The 21,103-nt window shown below is 40.0% G+C and overlaps 1 protein-coding gene across 2 annotated transcripts in view; it reads right to left on the bottom strand.

Moving 5' to 3' along the window:
* CNTN5 (contactin 5) overlaps positions 1-21,103 on the bottom strand; it is a 968,120-nt gene that overhangs the window by 81,501 nt on the left and 865,516 nt on the right. For both annotated transcript variants that reach the window (XM_026651597.1, XM_026651598.1), the window contains exons 14-15: positions 20,381-20,508; positions 18,477-18,652 (exon numbers count right to left, since the gene is read on the bottom strand). In XM_026651597.1, coding sequence (XP_026507382.1) covers positions 18,477-18,652; positions 20,381-20,508 — 304 coding nt within the window. The remainder of the gene's footprint in view (positions 1-18,476; positions 18,653-20,380; positions 20,509-21,103) is intronic.

The raw sequence follows: 21,103 nt of genomic DNA, 5'->3' as shown, positions 1-21,103 counted from the left end.
CTTAACACTGTTTCTTTGCTTCTCAGCTAGCGGAAGGGATATTTCTCTTTGGGGGACAGTCACCCATATCAGGAGGCCAGCATACCATGTGTGTTTAAAGTATGTGCATATGTGACTAGCACTGGTTTACAAGAGTTCTTTTGCTGCATTTATTTTAGTTTATGACAGCAAAACTTCCAAACTCTGTTCCAACTAGGTTTCCATTTCATAATCAGCAGAGATTTGTCCAACACAAGTATAGAAACATACTATTTTAACGGTGATAGTGGAACACCAAATTTCCCCTTAATAACAATAAGAATGAGCTTACATTTTATAATGCCTTTCATCTAAAGAGGGCTTTGCAAACTTTACTGCTTGTACAAACTATACAGTAAGATAACAAATGAATTTTTTCCCCATGCTAAGAGCCAGCACAATGCCTATATACCTCTGAAATCCAATACTGAAGGCTTAGATGGGACCTTAGTGGTGCAGAGACCTCAACCTTGTCCTCTTTTAAGAGATGCTGAGTGCTCTAAATTAATACTGTTGTCAATGGGAGGTGGGAATGAAGTCTATTTTGAATGTGCAGAGGAATGCTAATAAAGAGGCCCTGTGTTGAGTATAGGGATGGATTTCATCCTTAAGCCTTGTTTATAGTATTCTTGCCAGCAAATTAAAGAAATATGGGCTGGATGAATGGACTATAAGGTGGATAGAAAGCTGGCTGGCTCAGCGGGTAGGTATCAAGCTGAGTGCCCCAAGGGTCAGTTCTGGGGCCGGTTTTGTTCAATATCTTCATTAATGATCTGGAGGATGGTGTGGACTGCACTCTCAGCAAGTTTGCAGATGACACTAAACTGGGAGGAGTGGTAGATACGCTGGAGGGTAGGGATAGGATACAGAGGGACCTAGACAAATTAGAGGATTGGGCCAAAAGAAACCTGATGAGGTTCAACAAGGACAAGTGCAGAGTCCTTCACTTAGGACAGAAGAATCCCATTCACTGTTACAGACTAGGGACCGAATGGCTAGGAAGCAGTTCTGCAGAAAAGGACCTAGGGGTTACAGTGGACGAGAAGCTGGATATGAGTCGACAGTGTGCCCTTGTTGCCAAGAAGGCTAACGGCATTTTGGGCTGTATAAGTAGGGGCATTGCCAGCAGATCAAGGGACATGATCATTCCCCTCTATTCGACATTGGTGAGGCCTCATCTGGAGTACTGTGTCCAGTTTGGGGCCCCATACTACAACGATGTGGAGAAATTGGAAAGAGTCCAATGGAGGGCAACAAAAATGATTAGGGGACTGGAGCACATGACTTATGAGGAGAGGCTGAGGGAACTGGGATTGTTTAGTCTGCAGAAGAGAAGAATGAAAGGGGATTTGATAGCTGCTTTCAACTACCTGAAAGGGGGTTCCAAAGAGGATGGATCTAGACTGTTCTCAGTGGTAGCAGATGACAGAACAAGAAGTAATGGTCTCAAGTTGCAGTGGGGGAGGTTTAGGTTGGATATTAGGAAAAACTTTTTCACTAGGAGGGTGGTGAAGCACTGGAATGGGTTACCTAGGGAGGTGGTGGAATCTCCTTCCTTAGAGGTTTTTAAGGCTTGACAAAGCCCTGGCTGGGATGATTTAGTTGGGAATTGGTCCTGCTTTGAGCAGGGGGTTGGACTAGATGACCTCCTGAGTCAGTTTCCAACCCTGATATTCTATGATTCTATGATACACATAGTTTTTATACTAATTTAATTATTTCATCTAAGGATGTGATTTTCTAAGGAAATAGTTTAATTGGCACCACCCCTAGTGTGGATGCAGTATAGTTTGTACTAGTATATACCAGTACAGTTAACACAATGCAATTTTTATGTGTTAACAACCTTATGTAGTACTGTAATGCAGCCATTTCTGGGTGGCAATTGATTAAAAAGGCAATACGCTGCAGCACAACAAAATAAGTGAGGCAGTTAAGAGTCCCATATCCAATTTCAACTATGGGGCAAATTAATTAGAGCTGTGCAGGAACCAGACTTTCTGCTTCACAGAAAATTCATGATTTTGAATTTTGATTTCATTCCTAATCTGCATAACATTATATTTGAAATTTCCCATAAAAACATTTTTGAAAAAAAATAATCTGGGGTAAATTAAAACATTTCATTTTGATAAAATCTAAATGTTTCATTTTGATACTGACTTTTTAAAATGTTATATTATAAATTATAATCTGAAGTAAAGTTTCAAAATGAAGTCATTTTGAAACAAAAAAATTGAAACATTTCGTTCTGCTAAGGACCTTTTCAAAACGCTTTGTTTCAACTTTTTATTTCAAAGTTAAATGTTGTCAAAACTGACGTGCCCATGAAAAGTTACTATTTTCATGAATCGGCATTTTCCCAGGGAAAACTGTTCTACTATACTAGGTTTTACACTCCTGGAATCATAGTCAATTCTCAGCATCTAATCCCTGATTAAAAAACAATAGGGTTTCTAAGCTATACCCCACAAAAGGTCTAATTTGTGAGGCGTTCATCTGTGATGGGAATATAAATTAGATGCAGACCTGGTGCAATGCATCATGAACAGTGCAAAATGTGCATATAATGCTTCCTCAACATAATTTCAAGAAAGGAATAGAATGCATTATCACTGGAAAGTGACCATATAATAAGGACAAAGCAGATATGAACAGAAATTGCAAGAGATGGTTGTGGTTTGGTGTGTCAGAGATGACAGACAGGCATTGGTTAGTATCTGATTTTCCAGGAATAGGTAGGAAGCTGATTCCTTTTCCAGTCTGCTGCCAATTTCCCAACCCCAGCTTGAGTGAACAGACTTGGCAACGCAGCCATCATATAAAACCCCTCATTGGTTTGTTTTAAAATGCCATCTCTGTCACCCAATGGTAGCTTACACACATGCTAGGTGACACCTTGTATATATTTTTGGCTAGACCTCAGTGTTTGTTGTGCTGTGCTATATATTTTCTCTTTAGCACGTTAGCAACCCATTGTTAACAGAATATTTTGTTTTACCGATAGGGTAAAGTAACCCTAAAACCATGGATTAAAGTTTAGGTGTTTCTACCTTCTGGTCCCATGTTCAATTCAAGCTCATTCTCCCTATTTAGATTCTTGTTCAGACTCCCATCTCCATGGTATCCAAGAGCTTAGCTACAATGATGATGGTATCTGTCCTTCAGTTCTGCAACACCTAAGCATGGATGTACCCATTAATCAACTTTTATAATATTTGATTGTTCTATTCTTCATGCTCTGGATTCAAAGATGATCACAAGGCATGGCTAGAAAGAAAATCCCTCCTCTATAATATTGCAGAACTGGTTATTACTATTATTTGTATTATGGTAGCTCCTAGGAATCCCAAACAAGGATCGGTGCTAGGTGCTGTACAGACACATAACAAAGATGTCAATCCCCTTCCCCAGAGAGTTAACAACCTCCATGTCAGAAAGGCCACAACTGGTGGATGAAACAGAAAAACTGGGTGGGGGTAAGTTGGACGATGAGATAATGATACATCTTTGTTGCTTTTTACAGATATATCAATGCGCCTCTTGTCTAATCACTGCCAAATAAGAATGATTTGCCGGCACCAATAGCAGAGGTAGGTTTTCAAATTTAGGAATTAAAATTTAGGTAAGAATTTAAAATAGGAAAAGGTAATTTTGGTCAGAGTTTCCCCCCCTGCCTGGGGCCAGCAAGGGAGCAAGTGTGGAGATGTTGCTTGTTGGAGAAGTGGACAGGTGGGCGACTGAGGCTGCCATTGGTACCATAGAGAATGCAGGAGTGAATGGCACAATAAATTAGATCCGATAGTAGAAAGTTATGGTGGTATTTTGCCTTCTGAAATGTCTGACACTGCTGGAGACAGGGTACTGGAATGCATAGACCAATCATCTGACCGGGTACAATTCAGAAATTCTAAGTACTATTCTGAAAATCCAGAAACTCTCTCACATCACTCAAATCCTTGCTAGGACATCTGAGCATTTTGCAATAGGAGAACATAAAAGAGATGCACACTATTTCATTTCTGTAAGGAGTCGACTTGGGGATAAAAAGTTTTTAACTTTTCTAGCACAACAGTGCTTATTAGCCATGAAACATGGATTATTCAAGAAGATTAATGTTTTTGATATAAACTTTAGGTATTTAAAGGATAAGACCAACATCAGTCCACATTTCAGTCTCTCCTTTGAGGATAATCTACATTTAATGTGGGCTTTCTTGTGAAGGGAGGAAAAAGCATTATAGATAGCAACTGTCTGGTTTAATTGCTAAGGAGTGGTCTCAAAATCTTTGCTGTCACTAACTACTACAGGGTTCATGACTATATGAATCCTAATATTCTCATCAGGAAAATAATGTGTATTTAATCTGCATACTTAAATAACTGGGCAAATTGGCAGCAATTGGAAGAATCATTGTTATAAATGAGGGAGAGCAGTGCAATAAAACGGATCCCTGTGAAACATTTAAGTTTATTACAGAATAACAGTATGTGCAACAACCAGCATTACTTGGAATGTGTGAGGGGAAAAAAATTAAACTTGCTTGCTTTTAATATAAATTGATATGTGTTTAGAAATTAGTGGCCTGATCAGGGCCGGCTCTGGCTTTTTTGCCGCCCCAGGCAAAAAAGCCTCCGGCCGCCCCTCCCCCCCCCCCGGGGGGGGGGGGGGGGGCTGGAGCCCCAGTGGGGGCTCCGCTCTCCCCCCGGCGGCCGGGGGGAGGGCGCCGGGGGGGAGGGCGGCCGGAGCCCCGGGGCGAGGGCGGCGAGCCCCGGCGGGGGCTCGGCTCTCCCCCCAGCGGCCAGAGCGCTGGGGGCAGGGCGGCGAGAGGGCGGCGAGTCCCAGCTGGGGCTCGGCTCTCCCCCCGGCAGCCAGAGCGCAGGGCGGGAGGCTGGCGAGCCCGGCTGTGGCCCCGCTCTCCCCGGCGGCCGGAGTGCCGCGCCGCCCCCCTCCAGGTGCCGCCCCAAGCACCAGCTTGGGTGCCTGGTGCCGGCCCTGGGCCTGATCATGGGAGGTGCTGAGTAGCTGCAAATCCTACTGTAGCCCATGGGAGTTGCGGGAGTAGAATATCTTGGAGAATTGGGCCACCTCACTTTCTAGCTACATGAAAGGCACTCCAGAGACATTTCCCTCCTATGCAAGTCAGGAATTCTAGGATGCCTCATCATATAACAAAAACAATGAGGCGTCCTTGTGGCACCTTAGAGACTAACAAATTTATCTGCCTATAAGCTTTCATGGGCTAGAACCCACTTCATCAGATGCATCTCTAAGGTGCCACAAGGACTCCTCATTGTTTTTGCTGATACAGACTAACACAGCTACCACTCTGAAACCTGTCATCATATAACAGTACATCTGTAAAGCTTATCTGGCCCCTTGGGTTTAAAATTCTGGATGACAGTACATGTGGGTTCTGTGGGGTTTGGGGCTGAAGAAGTCCTGTTTTTATACAAAGTTTAGGGTTTTGAAACCTTGGAAAATAACCAAGAACTAAAGTTTTCATAAAGCAAGAAAAATATTGTTGGTGAAGATGAAGATCACAATTAACTGGCACATGAGGACTACTTTGTGCTGCTCCAGTTGCACAAAGCTGGCCTAAAGCCACCTTAGCTGGGTACTAAAAATTCCCGCAATGTGGGCAAGGAGTAATAGGTAGTATAGAGCTGACATCAGCTCCTATGTTGTCCTACTTCTGGCTGCTGGTGTAAGGGCTCCCTTACACCTGGTTGCTCTCTGGGGGCTACTGTCAATTGGCATACATATGAGTGCCTGTCAGGTTGCCTTAATTTACACCAAGGACTACCCTGGTGTTCAGACTTCCCCATGATAGTGGGAAGTAAGGGTTGGTGAAAGAAGGAGGCTAAAAGCTGGCATGAAAGCCACCTTTGCACACACTCAGTTCCCTTTTGGATTTGTGATGAACACTCCTGGAGAACTGGTGTCAAAGAGATTAAGCGTAGGATTTTCAAAAGCATTTAGGGTACGTTTACACTATCGGGGATCGATGTAACGCATCTCGTCTAGACGCGCTCCATCGATCCCCGAACGCGCTCCCCGTCGACTCCGGAACTCCACCAGGGTGAGAGGCGGAAGTGGAGTCGACGGGGGAGCGGCGGCCGTCGATCCCGCACCACGAGGATGCGAAGTAAGTCAATCTAAGTCAATCTAAGATATGTTGACTTCAGCTACACTATTCTCGTAGCTGAAGTTGCGTATCTTAGATCGATCCCCCCCAGTGTAGACCAGGCCTTAGTGTTGGCCTAACTACTTCCACTGAAGTGAATGGCAAAACTCCAATAGACTTCAATGGGAGCAGAGTTAGACCAGAGCATTTAGTTTTTGAAAACCCAACCCGGGGAGTGTTGCTCAGTCCTAGTAGAAAGATTAATGGATTTGTTCACTGTAAATGGTAACTGAAATAGATTGCATTTGTATGGGGATGATCATCTCCAGTACTGAAGACAACTCTTATAAAGAAGGCGTATCTGGCCTGAAGCAAGCCTAGGTTAAAGGTCTGCCTTGGTGGTCTGGATGCGTTCTAAAGCCCTCACAGATGTCATTCAAAATCCTGTCCTTACAGATAAGGAGCAAACACAGGGCAAAAAGGAAAAATGGCTTATATAAAATATTGTGGCTGGTTAGTTGAATCTTATCTAAATCCTGATCAGAGTCACTTTCTCCTATTTCCTAACAACTTTTAACAAGTCTCAAGAGCTTCTCCAGCACACATCACTGACCATAAGCAAGACTGGTAGCTCACAAGATTAGAACAAACCCACAACCTCAGAAAAGAGATTGCAGAGTAGAGATTCCACACTGGGAATTTCATGGGTAGGGGTTCTTTCTGGATGATTTGGAAGAGGGATGAGTCTATTGAGGGTGTTAGAGAGAAAGTTGAGGATAGTGAGGATGATAGTTATGCAAACTGAACCATAAAAGTCTTGGGTTTAGTTTCTGGAAAGGACTGAGGTCCAGAGGTTCAGACTGGTGGACAAATTTTACAAAGTGGTTTGGTTTACCCTTTATAAAAGCTAAGTACAGTCTTATTGTAGCTAGTGTTTAGGTTTGAAAAGTGAGATTACATTCAGATTTAGAAATCGTTTAAAAGACAGTGATCTCTTAATAGGAGTGCAGCAAAAATTCTCATACAGTAGCTATTAAAAGTAACCAAAGCCAGAATCCCTGTCTTTTACTTTTTGACTTCTGTTGCTAAAATAGATCTAACATTTCAGTAAGTTCAGAGACATAGTTTCCCTTTGGGTAGGATAAAAGAAAGTTGGTTACAATGAAGCAAGAAGTGTCAAAAGGGTTCAAAACTCGACCAGCATGATATAGAATTGCCTGAGGTACATGTCAATACGTGCTCCTAATATTCTTAAAAGCTCAAATGAGTGGTGTCATGAAATTGCCATGTTTTTGTGTGTTCTCTTCTAAACAAAAGCAGATCCTGGTTCAGTTAATCTATGGGACGGCTGCATGCTATGGCTTAGCTCTTCAGCCACGGTGTCAATGGACACTTTCCAAGAAGTACACCATTATCACACAGAAGTTTTTTTTGTTTTTTGTTTTTTTTTTAACAAAGATATCTGCCTTGCTTTGAGTTCTGAACATCACCTAGCCACATGGTGCATTTGGTATCTGAAATTTTTACATCAGCTCAAAATTCAAGGAAAGTTCCATAGAGCATTAAACATGTCTTCTTCTGTGCTATAGCTGGGATCCCAAAGGAGCCTAAGGAAGATAAGTGCCCAACTCCTAATGATTTTAAGGGCAGTTGGGTGCCTAACCTCCTCTGCAAACCCCAGCCTATAGGTCTTCTCCTGAGTACACTGTTGGTCCTCATTAAACAACACATAATTAATAGTATGGCCAGTAATGCCATTTGTCAGGAATAATGATTCTTTTTTCTAGGGCAACCAACTGTTCTTTGTTGTTTACATTATGCTCCAAAGTATCTCATTTATTAGAGTACAGGAGGGCCTAGTATCCACAATAGCCATATCAATCCACTGCTTTATCTGTTCCAGTACTGCAACTTATCTTAGGTCACAGTTGTGCTCACAATGCTTTTAATTAGCTTTACCTATGTTGCTGCTTGCGGTAATTTTTCACATACTGTGGTGCTATCTATTAATAACATTAGCTGCTGCCTTAGATGTAGTGACCTAATTTCAGAGGTGAATCAAAGCTCAGGTCGTCTACATCTTCGGAATGTGTAAATTATTCTGTTCTCTTTAGAGTCTTCTACCACTCCAACCACCATGGTATCAGAGTGACTTATGAAGTTAATTTAAGTTACTTATGATGGGAATAAATTATGTGATAATTTTTGTTTTCTATTTCATAAATGATAATAAGTTGCGAGTTGCTTTGCAGGAAAGTAGCTTTTACATGTGGATCTTAAAGTATCAAGGTTTGTACTCATTCTCTCTGTGAGAGTGAGTTTCACCATCCTGAGCAGTTGCTAGGAAACCTCCCTAGGAATCTGTCCTTCCTTTACCTCTAGACTGAGATGATTCATTAACTCTCCCACCTTTACAGGCTTTCCCCAATTACACAGTATAGTCTACGTGCAACAGAAATGGAGCCGATAGTTTAATCACATTGTCCTTTTCTAGTCTTTATGTCGTAGGTAGTCCAAACCCTACTGTTTGATTCATCCACTTCTGCCAGGGAGAAAACAGTCAGTATGGTGTTATCCAATTCACTGTATAAATTTCAACTGAGAGGTATATTAGGAAATATACAGAAAAATAGGAACATTATGCAACTCCTTTCATTTAAAAAAAAAAAACATGTTTGCCACTCAGCTCCTTTCACTCTCCATGCTGACTGTAATACTACCCTTCCAGCGCAACACACGCTAACTACATCCCACCTTTAGTTGTGTGAATATAACTACCCTCTCTTGGAAAAGAACCTATCAGGCAAGAGAGTTCAATATGCTAAACAGACATAAAACAATGATGTGACAGCTATCAGGTCTTAGTCTTTGGGTTAGGAGGCCTGTGCTTTTGGAAGTGCTGCCCACTACCTAAACCAAATAATCATTATAGAATTCAATACCTCACAAACATTCTCTTTTAGGTAAATGTTACAGCACAGAAAGCAGATCATCTTAATTTCTAGAGTTAGAAATAGATGGCAATTAGCAAGCATCAAGAATCTGCAAATTCACAATAGGGGAGCAGTGAATTGCTGATCCAGGACTTGCATGTTTGAGGTTGTCATAAAAGTTGTTCATCTGCAGCTGTAGTGCCAGTCAGTCTCTAGCCAGTGTAGCTTCTGTTGATGTAAATTTCTTTGTGTTCATGATCGGTTAAAGCAATCTTACCACCTCCATGTGGAACAATTTCCCATAAGCAGAGAGGCCGTCAATTTCCACTCCACAACAGTCGGATGGAGTGCATAACCCTACTGCCAAATGCTCTTTTTATCATTTGCATTTGGCAAAGGGCATATACCTCTGGCTCTCAGAAGCAGAGCTCTAAGGCTGGATTACTACAGTGCAGGCTACTCTTGCCAAACCTGTGGAGATTGCAGCTAGCACAGAGCACAGTGTTCTGCTTATTAAACTGGGTGTCATACAAAGAGCACATTACACTTGTTCTCTGTGATCTGCACAAGCTACTGGCCATTTTCTGGATGAAGAGTAAGTGTTACTTTTGAATGATTTGGATTCCAGGTATTTGGAAAAACTGCCTGTCTTCCCATGTATGCCACAAGTGACTCCACAAGTTGGATCCCACTGAAATCAATGGCAATGTTGCCCTGGACTTCTATGGGACAAGGATTTGGCCCTAAGCATGAAAAAAAATCTTGTTTGTTAATGTCATTTTGTTCAAGTTTAGCTCAAATTCAAAACATACAAAATGTTTTTACAGCTATCCCTGCACTCAGGTTAGCTGAATCTATGGCTCATATTTTATTGGAGGTAGCACAATAACCTTTATTAATGAGATCTGGTCAGATTAAATTGAAAAAAATATCACAAATGTGTCTTGCTGACTATGGCATATTAGATTAGCAACCTAGTTTATAGTGTTGTTGTTTTTTTTTAAGCAAATTAATGATTTGACACAATAACCTCATGGCAATGGCAGTTCTGTACAGTCAACAGTGATTGATAAATAATAGCATGATAATGTTCTCTTAGATTGTACTGACAACTATACATAGCCTATGATGGGCCTCTTGACGTTAAACCAACTCCTGTTCATAAATACATTCAGAACAATTTAAATGCTGTTCAGTTTTTTTTAGTTTTGTACACCTCAAGCACTTGCCTGTTTGTACGTCCTGATGTTTGCAGACTTCAGATGTTTTAGTTAATTAAAATGAAAACAATTACTTGTTTCATATTAGGTAGTCAGGCTCTGCATTATGTAGCAGTCTTTCCCATAATCCAAAGATCTCAGGAAACAGTATTCTTCCCTTTCCCCCTTTTACATATAAAGGCAATTTAGAAGAAAGAAGGGTTGGTTACTATTATTGTTTATTAATTATATTATAGTAGCACCCAGAAGAATGCAGGATTAAGGACCACATTGTGTTAGGTGGTGTGCAAACACATAACGGGAGATAATCCCTGCCTGGGAAATTTTATAATCTAATCTAAGAATTGATGCTCATGGGTCTTTCTCCAGAGGCCTTCTACAGTATGGGAATAAGAGAAGAGGAAGTGGTTGTTTGGGGTAATCCAGGGCTGGGAGCTGACAGAATGGACGACGTTAGAAGTTGCTGCAAAGGAGTCTGGGACATTGTGCTGAGAGGAAAGAATGGTTACTTATCTACAGTAAATGTTCTCCAAGATGTGTTGTGCACATAGACATTCCACTTGAGGTAATTCTGTAACAGTTCTCTTACTGATGGCGGAACTTCAGATTGTCTGAACAGAAATTGCAACACAGACTTGCTGAACCTGACATCGTTGCAAAAGGCTTGAGTGATGGCATAATGTCGGGAAAAGTTATGTCCAGATGCACATGTTGCCACTTCACAAATGTCCATTATAGCACCATAAATCAGAAAGGTTGACAAAGCGGACTGGGACCCGGTGGAGTGAACTATTACCCTCAGTGGAGGAGAGACTTCTGCCAAGATTGATACTGTCAGAGATCCAGTGTGATATACGTGGAGTTGACACTGGTTGGCCTTTGACTCTCTCGGCATAGATTACAAAAAGCCTATTAGAGGTTCTGCACACCTTAGTGTGGTCAAGGTAGAATGCCAAAGCGCTGCAAACATCTAAAGTATGAAGTGGTTCCTGAACTTAAGAAGAATGAGATTTGGTTAAAAAAAATATATCAGAAGCTGAACAGATGGGTTTAAGTGAAAAGGTGACAGCAACTTTACCATGAATTTAGGATGTGGTCTGAGAGAATCCTTTTCCATGTCAGTACTGAGTCAGAGATTGATTAGGCCTTTCAAATATCTGGATCACCAGAGGGTGAGAGAAAACCAAGAATCTATTGGTGGGTAAACTGCTGAAATGGATGCCAGGTGAACCCTCACAGAACTGACTGAATGGCCTAATGACTTCAACTGTAACAAGTAATCCGATATATGGGTGATGTCCATGCAATGTGGTGAAAGGTGTTGTCACTGTGCCAAGACAGAAAATCTCTTCCACTTTGCTGCATACATGGTTCTAGTAAAATCCTTTCTGCTGTTTATCAGGATAAACTGGACATCTCTGCAGCACAGTTTTCATTAGCATTTAGTCAGAGATTATCCACACAGAAAGACTGAAGAAGGGGTACAGAGAGTGACCTTGATTCTGAGGCAGGAGATCCTCTATTGCTAGGGATCTATACTCAGTTACAAAGGGTAAGCAATCCAGGACACAACCCTGTATTTCCAGCAGAGATCTCGAGACTCCTATAAGAGACAGTCCAGGCCTGCTCAACGCTGGCAGGTATCATCGTTTGCAGCAGGCCCTTCTCACAAGACATCAATGATCATATATGATGATCTATGAGCAGCAAAACACTTAAGCATGTAGGATTTTGCACATACCTAAAGCTATACATATGTTTCAGTGCTTTGCTGGATCATGGTCTTCATTTGTTCTGATCATGTTTCAGCATCTGTTTTACAGATGAATGGCTGCAAGATGATAAAGAACTAAAAACTGGGGTTGAGCGGAGGGATGAGAAGTGCAGTAGTGCTTCAGTGTACACACTTCCTACACCGACAGGGGGGCTCTCCCATCGGCACAGGTAATCCACCTCTGGGAGAGTCAGTAGGTAGGTCAATGGAAGAATTGTTCCATTGACCTAGTGTTGTCTACATGGGGACTTAGGTTGGCTTAACAACGCCAACTGGGGTGTGTGGATTTTTCATACCCCTAACCAATGTAGTTAAACCAACCTGATTTTCTAGTGTGGACCAGGCCATAGGCACAAAGCTCATATAGCAGTAACTGTCTAAATACTGTGCATAGCATGCCTTCTTCTACAAGACTCTTGACAGGTATTACTGTTCTCTAAAGTGACCCTCTTTAATTAGTGCAGCATTTTATGTCAGATGAAGAGTAAAGTTGTTCTTGTAGAACAGCTTGATATTTTAATGGATTCTGCTTCATATAAATCTTTCTTCAGCCTGTTTATGGTGTTTATGAATTACAAATAGAAAATTAATTAAACAAAAGACACAAAGAAAGAGTGAAGTTGGGGAGAAACTTGAAAACATAGGGGACTGGTGGTAGGATATGTGGTCGGTCTCTCTCTCTCTCTCTCTGCTAGGTCACTAGATCAAATATACCCCATGTCACTAGTGACAAAGTAATTACCATCCAGTCAATGCCTGGTACATTGCATTAAATGAATTAATGAGTCTCTTTTCAAGTGTCCACATAATACAAACTACCCTCACAACTAGTACTTATTGGTTCCCTTAGTAGTAGTCTCAGCAAAGATCAAGGATTGAGTAGGCATAGAGACTAAATTATTTTTTTATGCCTAGGTGTATTCTTCCAGGTTAGGGTTAGGGACACCAGCAGGGCAATGCTGCTGCTTACTTTTAATAGTCAATGGATAAACACAAGAATTCATTCTGCAGGGCTGTCATAAACACTATATTAATTAAAAAAATATATTTGAAAAGAGCAAGGATGGATGAAAATACACACATGCAAAACCAGGAATCTTCAGCTAGAAAATCAAATTTTACTCATTCACAAAGGGTCCAAACTCTGGAGTACTCACTGATACAAATAAACATTAATGCAGATAAAAAAATTGTCCTGAGAAAACCCTGAATAAAATTTTTGGCAAGATTTCAGGGTGTGGTCCAAATGGAATTGAGGAAATAATAGAAATAAATCACTCTTGAAAATTCAGATTCCCATGCAACATTGCCTCTCTGAATTACAGAGATTGCTCCACACAGAGTCCTTTGCTGGGCAAACAGGATGTTTCTAATGCCAAAGGATGCTGTCTATATCTATTTACATACTTGTCTAAACCTATCTGGTATGTGATGGAGTTACACAAACTTTTTTTTTGCCTAGCTGTTCCTTTTAAATCAATAGGAGGAAAAATGAATTCTGTAGTCCTTATCTTCAATATTAGATTCCTCTTCCTTTCTTACTATTTTCTGCATGCTCATCATCTTTCAACCTAACATTTTCACACTTCACCTCTTGCCAGTGATACATGTGATGCATGTAAACTGATGTATGTACCAAATGTTTGCTAGCTCAGTAAGTAACAGACATAGCACCTTCAGAGTATTGTTCTTTGGTCCCCAGTTTGAGAAATAATAAGATGTTATTTGTAGATACCCATAATTAAATACATAATACACAGTCAAATAAGGCAACAAGTCTTGTTAAGAGATGCTTTGTGTTTTTGATTGTAATCACTGGAGTATTGGTAATTTTCACAGGTGGGAATTTAGCATCAGCGCTAATACACTTTTCTATTTGTGGAATTACTTAGGTGGTAGTTTTGTGGCACTACATAAAGCACCAGAATGGTCATTATACTCAACACCAGAGTCGCTCAAATAGCAAGAATGAGCAGCACAATCATAATGTTATGAGTCTGGCAGGGAAACCAAAGCAGGGAAACCATCTTTACCCTACAGTGCTTATGTATTCTGGAGCAACAAAAATTATACAAGATTATACTGTATCAAGGCCTAAGCTGCACTCAGCTATCATGTGAGACATACCTCTTAGAGCAGATCTACACTGAAAAGCTAGATCAACCCAGCTACGTCATTAAGAGGCATGAAAAATCCATACCCCTGAGTGGTGTAATTAAACCAACCTAACCCCCAGTGTAGACAGCGCTAGGTTGACAGAAGAATTTTTCTGTTGACTTAGCTAATGTCTCTTGGGGAGGTGTATTACCTACGCTGAAGTGCTGCAACTATGCCGCTGTAGTGTTTCAAGAGTAGAGAAGCCCATAAAGGTCTCTAATTTAAAGGAATGTTACTCATTTTAGTCCTAACATTCCCTATGTTCCACACAAAACTGGCATTTACTCACTTCTATTGTTGAAAATTACTTTGCTCAGAAATAGAGAATCATGAAGCTGAAGTTAGTGGCACTAAAGGAAGTAATCTCACAGCGTTTTAAAAGTTTCCCATGTGATTAATTTTTGTGTCCCTAATTTTGGGTTTTTATCACACAGTACATCCCATTTAGGGCCTGGCAGGTTGAGCGGTACTATGGGATAAGCTACATAGAATAAGCTTATTTAGGGCCCTATCAGAGTTAAATGTTTTTCATGAAGCAAAGATACATTTGTCTTTGATTAATTTTATATCTATAGTTAAGTTAATGGAAAGTAAAACAAGATATAACTGAAACAAACCCCAAAATGAATGGTTTGGGGATTTTTTTTCTACTTCATAGTCAAAATCCATCAGCAGGGAAAATTCTTCCTTTCTAAATTTATAATTTTGGGGATTACCTCTCTCCACTAAATGGTACACTTCATTCCATGAAGTGGCAGGAACAGAGATCTGTCTGCTGGTCAACTGAGACCTGCTTAAATTTTAACTAACACTTTCAAAGAGGAGAAATGATGAGTGGCAGTCTCCTTTGTGGAAGTGAAAAAGAATGTGGTCTCAATTTTCAAACAAATAAGGAATGTAACTAAATGAAGCATACAATTATTGCAAGAGTGTGTGCAAACCATATAATTGTGTTCACAATCATGGTAAGGATAAACCAAATTAATAATTCAGGGACTGATGCTCCTCTGCTCTACAGCAACGTTTTACAGCCGTTTAGGAGTTCTACCACTAAGTGGTGTAACAGTGGTAAATTGGGCCCCAATGAATTTGCAATATATTTTCAAATGTGTATGCTGTGTCTTCAGCCCAGTTTATGAACTTACCAACTGAAGAGTGTTGTTTTTGAAGCAGGTGCCTAAAGAATCTAATTGCTTGGGTATCTCTGAAGAGAAACACACTACTTTTCTATTAGAAATACAACCTCTTTTCTCTCTCCAGTGGGTTCTTAAGATAGTCATCCTTGGCTCCATTATGACTGATTTATACTCCTGTCACTTAGGAAAATGGAACTGACTTTTTTAAGCAACAGAAGGGAAAGAAAGCTACAAACTCACCAGAAAATCTGACTGAAGCCTACAATAGTTCTTTTAATGCAGTGAGATTATTTTAGTAATATCAGGACACTGAAAGGAATCTAGAAAGAAGGGCCTGTGATACTCCGAGTAATGTTCCTTTATAGTATGACACATACGCTGTTGAACAAATTCTGCTGTCAGTTCCACTTCTGCAAACTCAGTGCAGTTTGTCCCAGTATATCAGAGCGAATTTGTATCAGGACGTTCATCTACTGCTTTGTACTTTGCCAGAGCCACATTTCCGTGTTTTGTGAAACTGAGAGACTTTCACTGATGAAAATGAAATCTCCGCATCATTTGAGAATTCTTATGTAAAAATCTGCAAAATTCTATTGTCACAAAATGAATGAAAATGATATGAAATCATTGCAAAATAGCTTAATTTTGTGGAGGAAAAAAATCTGCTAAATCAGGACAAATGTGTGTCATTCCACCCCCAAAATTCCTATTTTTGAATCTAAATTGTAGTTTTACTCATCTCTAGTCCTGTCTGATGAAAAGTTACAAGTTTGTCACTATGGGGCAGTTTTGTATAGTATTATAACTCTGAACAGCCAGAAAATTCTGCAATTACAAAATAGCCTGGTAACAGTCACCAGTGAATTGTGACAGAAAAAAAAAAAAGGGAAAGTAAAGGGAATGTAAAAGGGAAAGACAAAGGTTATGTTCAATAAACACTGAGCCCATTTTATTACCTAGTGAGTATTTACTTGAAGCCAGATTATCCCCCTCCGTAGTTTCCCATGAGAGGAAACCAAAGAGAACAGAAAATGCTGTGGGGTTCTTGTATAAGAAGCCACCCTTCAAGTGGGATGGGTTTGGAGTCCCACAGAGCTGGTAAGGAATGAGACCCCCCATCTCTGTGATCCTTGGGTTTTCTGGGGAAAGGACTCCCTCCCCCCATTTCCACTGAGGAAGGAACATTTTGCCTTAAATGACTGCCCATCCACATGGCACAACTAGACCTTATTTGAGCCTTCAACTGCAGCTGGTAAGTAAAAGCAATTACTGCTACCACTTGGCTATCTGTGAGCTAAGCAGGTGATCATTCTGGGGAGCCTCCAGGTCCCCTGTTCAGTTTCTCTCTCCTGATGCCCCATGCAGAATCCTCTACAGTGCCCCTTTCTTGAGGAACAGCAGCTGAGGAACTCCCATGAGGAAGTAAAGAAAAGAAGAGAGTGCCTTGTAGGTGGCATCTGAGCAGCGTGACTTGCATCTTTGTAGGGGACATTCTAGCACATACACGTACCAAGATTGCAGGAGCGTAGTGAGAACGTTTGGACTCACAAATGGTTAAACAACCTGAATGAATGTATAACTATGGGGCCAATTTCAAACCTGCTGAAACTCAACTGACTTCATACTTTTTAGAAGAGAACTCTGTAGTGAAGATTCATTGTCACCTGTCATTCTTACCTCTATTTTTCAGTTGCTGGTATCTTTCTAAAAGAAATTGCTTTAGGGCTGAAATTTTCCATACTTAGGCTCAAGGTCAAAGGTACAAATTTTAAGCCGAATGAGTTCAGTTGCTTTTGAGTCATGTGAGAGGGGTTGGGTGCCTCATCTGTACCAAATGAAATGTTTGTGTTTGCATAACTCCAAAACAGCAGAAATTTCAATTTTCTCAGTGTCCTTGCTGAGGAAGGAAAACCATTCAAGATTGAATAAAATTGCTCAGTATTTTTCAAGTTATGAATATTTAAAACTAGAAAGTCTGTGTATGCAAGTTACAGCACTTTTCTATTTATTTATAATCATCCTTGAGTGATTTGGAATGTTGGGCATGCTCAGATAAAGGTGCATCTGTTGAGGACTCCCACAGAAAGAATGCACTTCACTAAGGGTTTTTATTTTAAAAAAGCATCAGAGAAGCTAAATGTAATATATAAATAAATATTGGTAATATAGTAATATGAAGCCGGTCAAATTAGATTACAACTTTTGTGTTTTCTACTGCAAAGTTAAATCTACTACATTCCACATATATTAGAAATATTAACTTTTAAATTTCCTGATTTTTTGTGCTTGCTTTAGCTATGTTAACATTGCATGAATGTTTGATTTACATTTAATTAACAAGAAGGTAAGGTGAATTATTGGCCATTCCAATGCCAGCCTCATTCATATAAAGAGGTTTCTTTCTATTCAGAAAGTTCAAGTCTCTTTATATGGCACAGGTTCAGATTAGTTCATCAGTCTGTTTGACTTTATCTAATTGTTACATAGTTACTGCAACAAAGCGTAATATTTGAAAACGGTGAGAATGTTTTTTGTCACATGATTTCCACAGACTGTAATGAGAGCAGCATAGCTAAAACCTCCCACAGTGTTTTGAAAATGAAAATGTACTGCTTCGTATTCACAGTTTAAAATATGTGCTGTGTGAGTGAAGAGCACATTTGGGGAATGTGTGCATGGCTATGTAACTCACATTATCTGTGAAAACAACAACAACATGAGTAATAACCGAAATTGAGGTTTTGGCTACAAACATAAAAGGCAAAATTCTTGTTTTCCTTACTCATGCTAATAGATACATGAAAGTTGATGGAATTATTTGTAAGTGTAAGATAAGGAGGATTTGGCTCAAAGTACCTTCTGTTTTCTTACTAGGATCACTAGATGCCTCACTAATATCACTGGGACTCAGGGCTTTACAGCTATTTTCTTTTTGATTAACGCCGCTTGAATTAATTCAAATGAAGTGCATTTAGTAGTTCCATTAGCTAACATTTCATGTTACCATCAGTGGATTTTTTCATCTTTCAATCATGTCATAAATGGGGAAGGCTTAGCTATAAACAGATTGAACTGTTAGAACTTTATAGAAGATAAAATATGTTCACTTACTGCCCTGATGCTTTCAAAGTGTCCGCCTTCCTTCTCAAAATCAATTGGCTGCCCATTCAAAGTCCAGTAGAAAGTGACATCTAGTGTGTTGTCATGAATGGCTTTGCAACTGAGGACAATGCTTTCTCCAACTGTTAACTCAGTCCTCTTGGGAGTCAAGTCTATCCTTGTTGGTTCTTGAAAACAGAGAAGAATTAGTAATAATTAAATGCAGGTCTTGTGATATTCTAACATCAATATAGCATTTGCTTGAATTCTATTTAATTCTAAAAGCTTTGTCTGCCTGCTGGGCTGAAGGTTTTTTGTTTCTGAGTACACAGGGTCAAATACTGCACTGTGGTATGTGGGCCCACAGTGGAGAAGGAGCAAAGACGGGGTGAGACAGCAATAATCTCCTCATCTTCATGAAAGCAATAGGGCACGATCTCAACAAGTCACCACAGGGAATGCTGGGAAGGGAGACCCGCTACCACACTGGCTGGTGCATTGTCCTCAAGAAATGGTGTTGCCAACTTTTGTAATTTCGTCATGAGCCTCACAATATTATTTTTAAAGCATCAGCTCCTGGAATCTTGTGATTATACAACAATCTCAGCTTTCATTTAAAAAAAAAAGAGTATATTTCTAGCTCTCATAGTTGCAAGGAAAAGTTTGAAAACCTGAACCCTAAAGACTCAAATATCAGAAAACAAATAAAAAGATATAGTGGGTTTTATTTATGATTTGTATATGCTTGGCATTGACAATAATACTGGGAATGCAGTCCTCTAGGTAGAAGGTTTGTCCAAATGCACTACAAGAGCTAGTAAGTATGAAGGGGACAGCAGTATGTACTAGCAAGGGGCATATACTCAGAACAGCAACCTGGGACCAATAGTACAACCTGTGGCCCTGCTTTGAGCCATCATCCCCAGCAACTTTAGGGCTTGAGCCGTCAAGGCGCAGAGCACTCCGGTCCTAAAAGTCACTGTAAATACTCACATACCTGAACATGTGCTTAAAAACTTTTCTGGATTGGGCACAGAGTACTCAGCAACTTGCAGAATTGAGTCTCTCCTACTGGGTGAATTGAATCACCAGCACCATTCTGCTCCCTCACACCCAAGTGTAAGCTTAGTGCAGTTCAGGGTCTGGTTCTTTGCAATGGTCAAGTTTGAACTACTTCCCCTGGATAGCCAGAGGTTCAGTTTCTACAGTTATGTGTCAATAACATATAGCTGCTGCCCAGTGGAAGGTATCTCTCATGTATCTTTTGAAAATGCCCTCTGAACTGTCAATTATTCATTGCTGATTTATAACTCAGAGTGAAGTGCTGTGTAAATTTAAGATGACTGATCTCTTATCAATAAACTAGACATCACTTGTCTAAATAGCAACCCAGTGGCTGGGAAACTAGTTGTAACTGAGTAGTTAGAAAACAGGTAATGATCTGCTGGGTTTCTAATCTAGCCATTTCTTTTTAGGATTTCTATGGCTAAAAATAAGACTTTATTGCTATACTTTATTCACTGTGTGCATGTAGAAAGGATAATTATTTTTGGCAGCTAGCATGTCTAAAAGCCAAAGGTATATACCTCCTTATTTTACTCTCTTTTCTTTTACATACAGAATTAACTTAATAATCTGGAAGGATTTAATTTATGTACTAGTTTTTCTGACACATATGTATCATAAAACATTATGAGCATGTATTCAACAGAGGGGAAGCAATTGTTGGCACAATCTTTGGTAAACTCTCTGGGGGGGCATGTACTGTCTTTTTGTTCTGTGTCTGTGCAGCGCCTAGAACAATGGGGTCTTGGTCCATAACTGGGGCTCCTGGAGTTATTACTGTACAAATAATCAATAATCAATAAAATTAATAATAATAATAATTAATAACTAATCGGTGTGGTTTTCCATACCTTTAACAAATACTGAGGCTACAGTTTCTGCAGAACCAAACACATTTTCTCCTTGGCATAAGTACCTTCCTTCGTCAGATTTGGAAGCATTCAGGATTTGTAGGCTCCCATCTGGAAGAACAGTTATCCTGAAAATTATAAAAAATGTTTGTATCCTGTAATAGCATGTACCAGATATCTCAAACATAGGCAGATTCCATGGTGTTATCTTTGAGGGCTAACGAACAGGATTAAGCATTGCTGCCATTGTGTGCAAGGATGATCATTGAATCCTCCTCTCTCTCAGGAAAGGATGCAATAAACCCATTTTATTCCCTCTGCCTCCTTAACTCAAAATAGGCTCTGGGAGGAATCAGTGGATTAGTTCTCCTTTGACACTTAATGATGGTGAATTTTAATTGTATTTTTGTAAAAAATATGATCCTTGATACTTTGTCTTTAAAATTTGGCTACTACATTAGTGTCGAGTGATATTTCAATATTAAGCACAAGCTATTCCACTTGAAACTAACAGTGACCTTAAAAACCAAATCTAAGAATTATGACGGGTAAAAAGTAGAGGATGACAGGGAAAGAACATAAAATTAATTGCAGGTGGCCAAAATATGATTTATAGCACTTGCTATACACAATGTAGGACAGGGATAGAAATGAGTTCTGGTGGCTTCTCTTTACCCTTTATTCCCCGGAGTATTGTGTGGGCCTGATTCTATAATCTCTGTG

The sequence above is a fragment of the Terrapene carolina genome, unplaced genomic scaffold (assembly GCF_002925995.2).
Source record: "Terrapene carolina triunguis isolate 2854851 unplaced genomic scaffold, T_m_triunguis-2.0 Scaffold97, whole genome shotgun sequence".
NCBI classification, from domain to species: domain Eukaryota; kingdom Metazoa; phylum Chordata; order Testudines; family Emydidae; genus Terrapene; species Terrapene triunguis.
The sequence above is the reverse complement of the archived record's forward strand: the minus strand, read 5'-3'. Positions and strand labels throughout refer to the sequence as shown.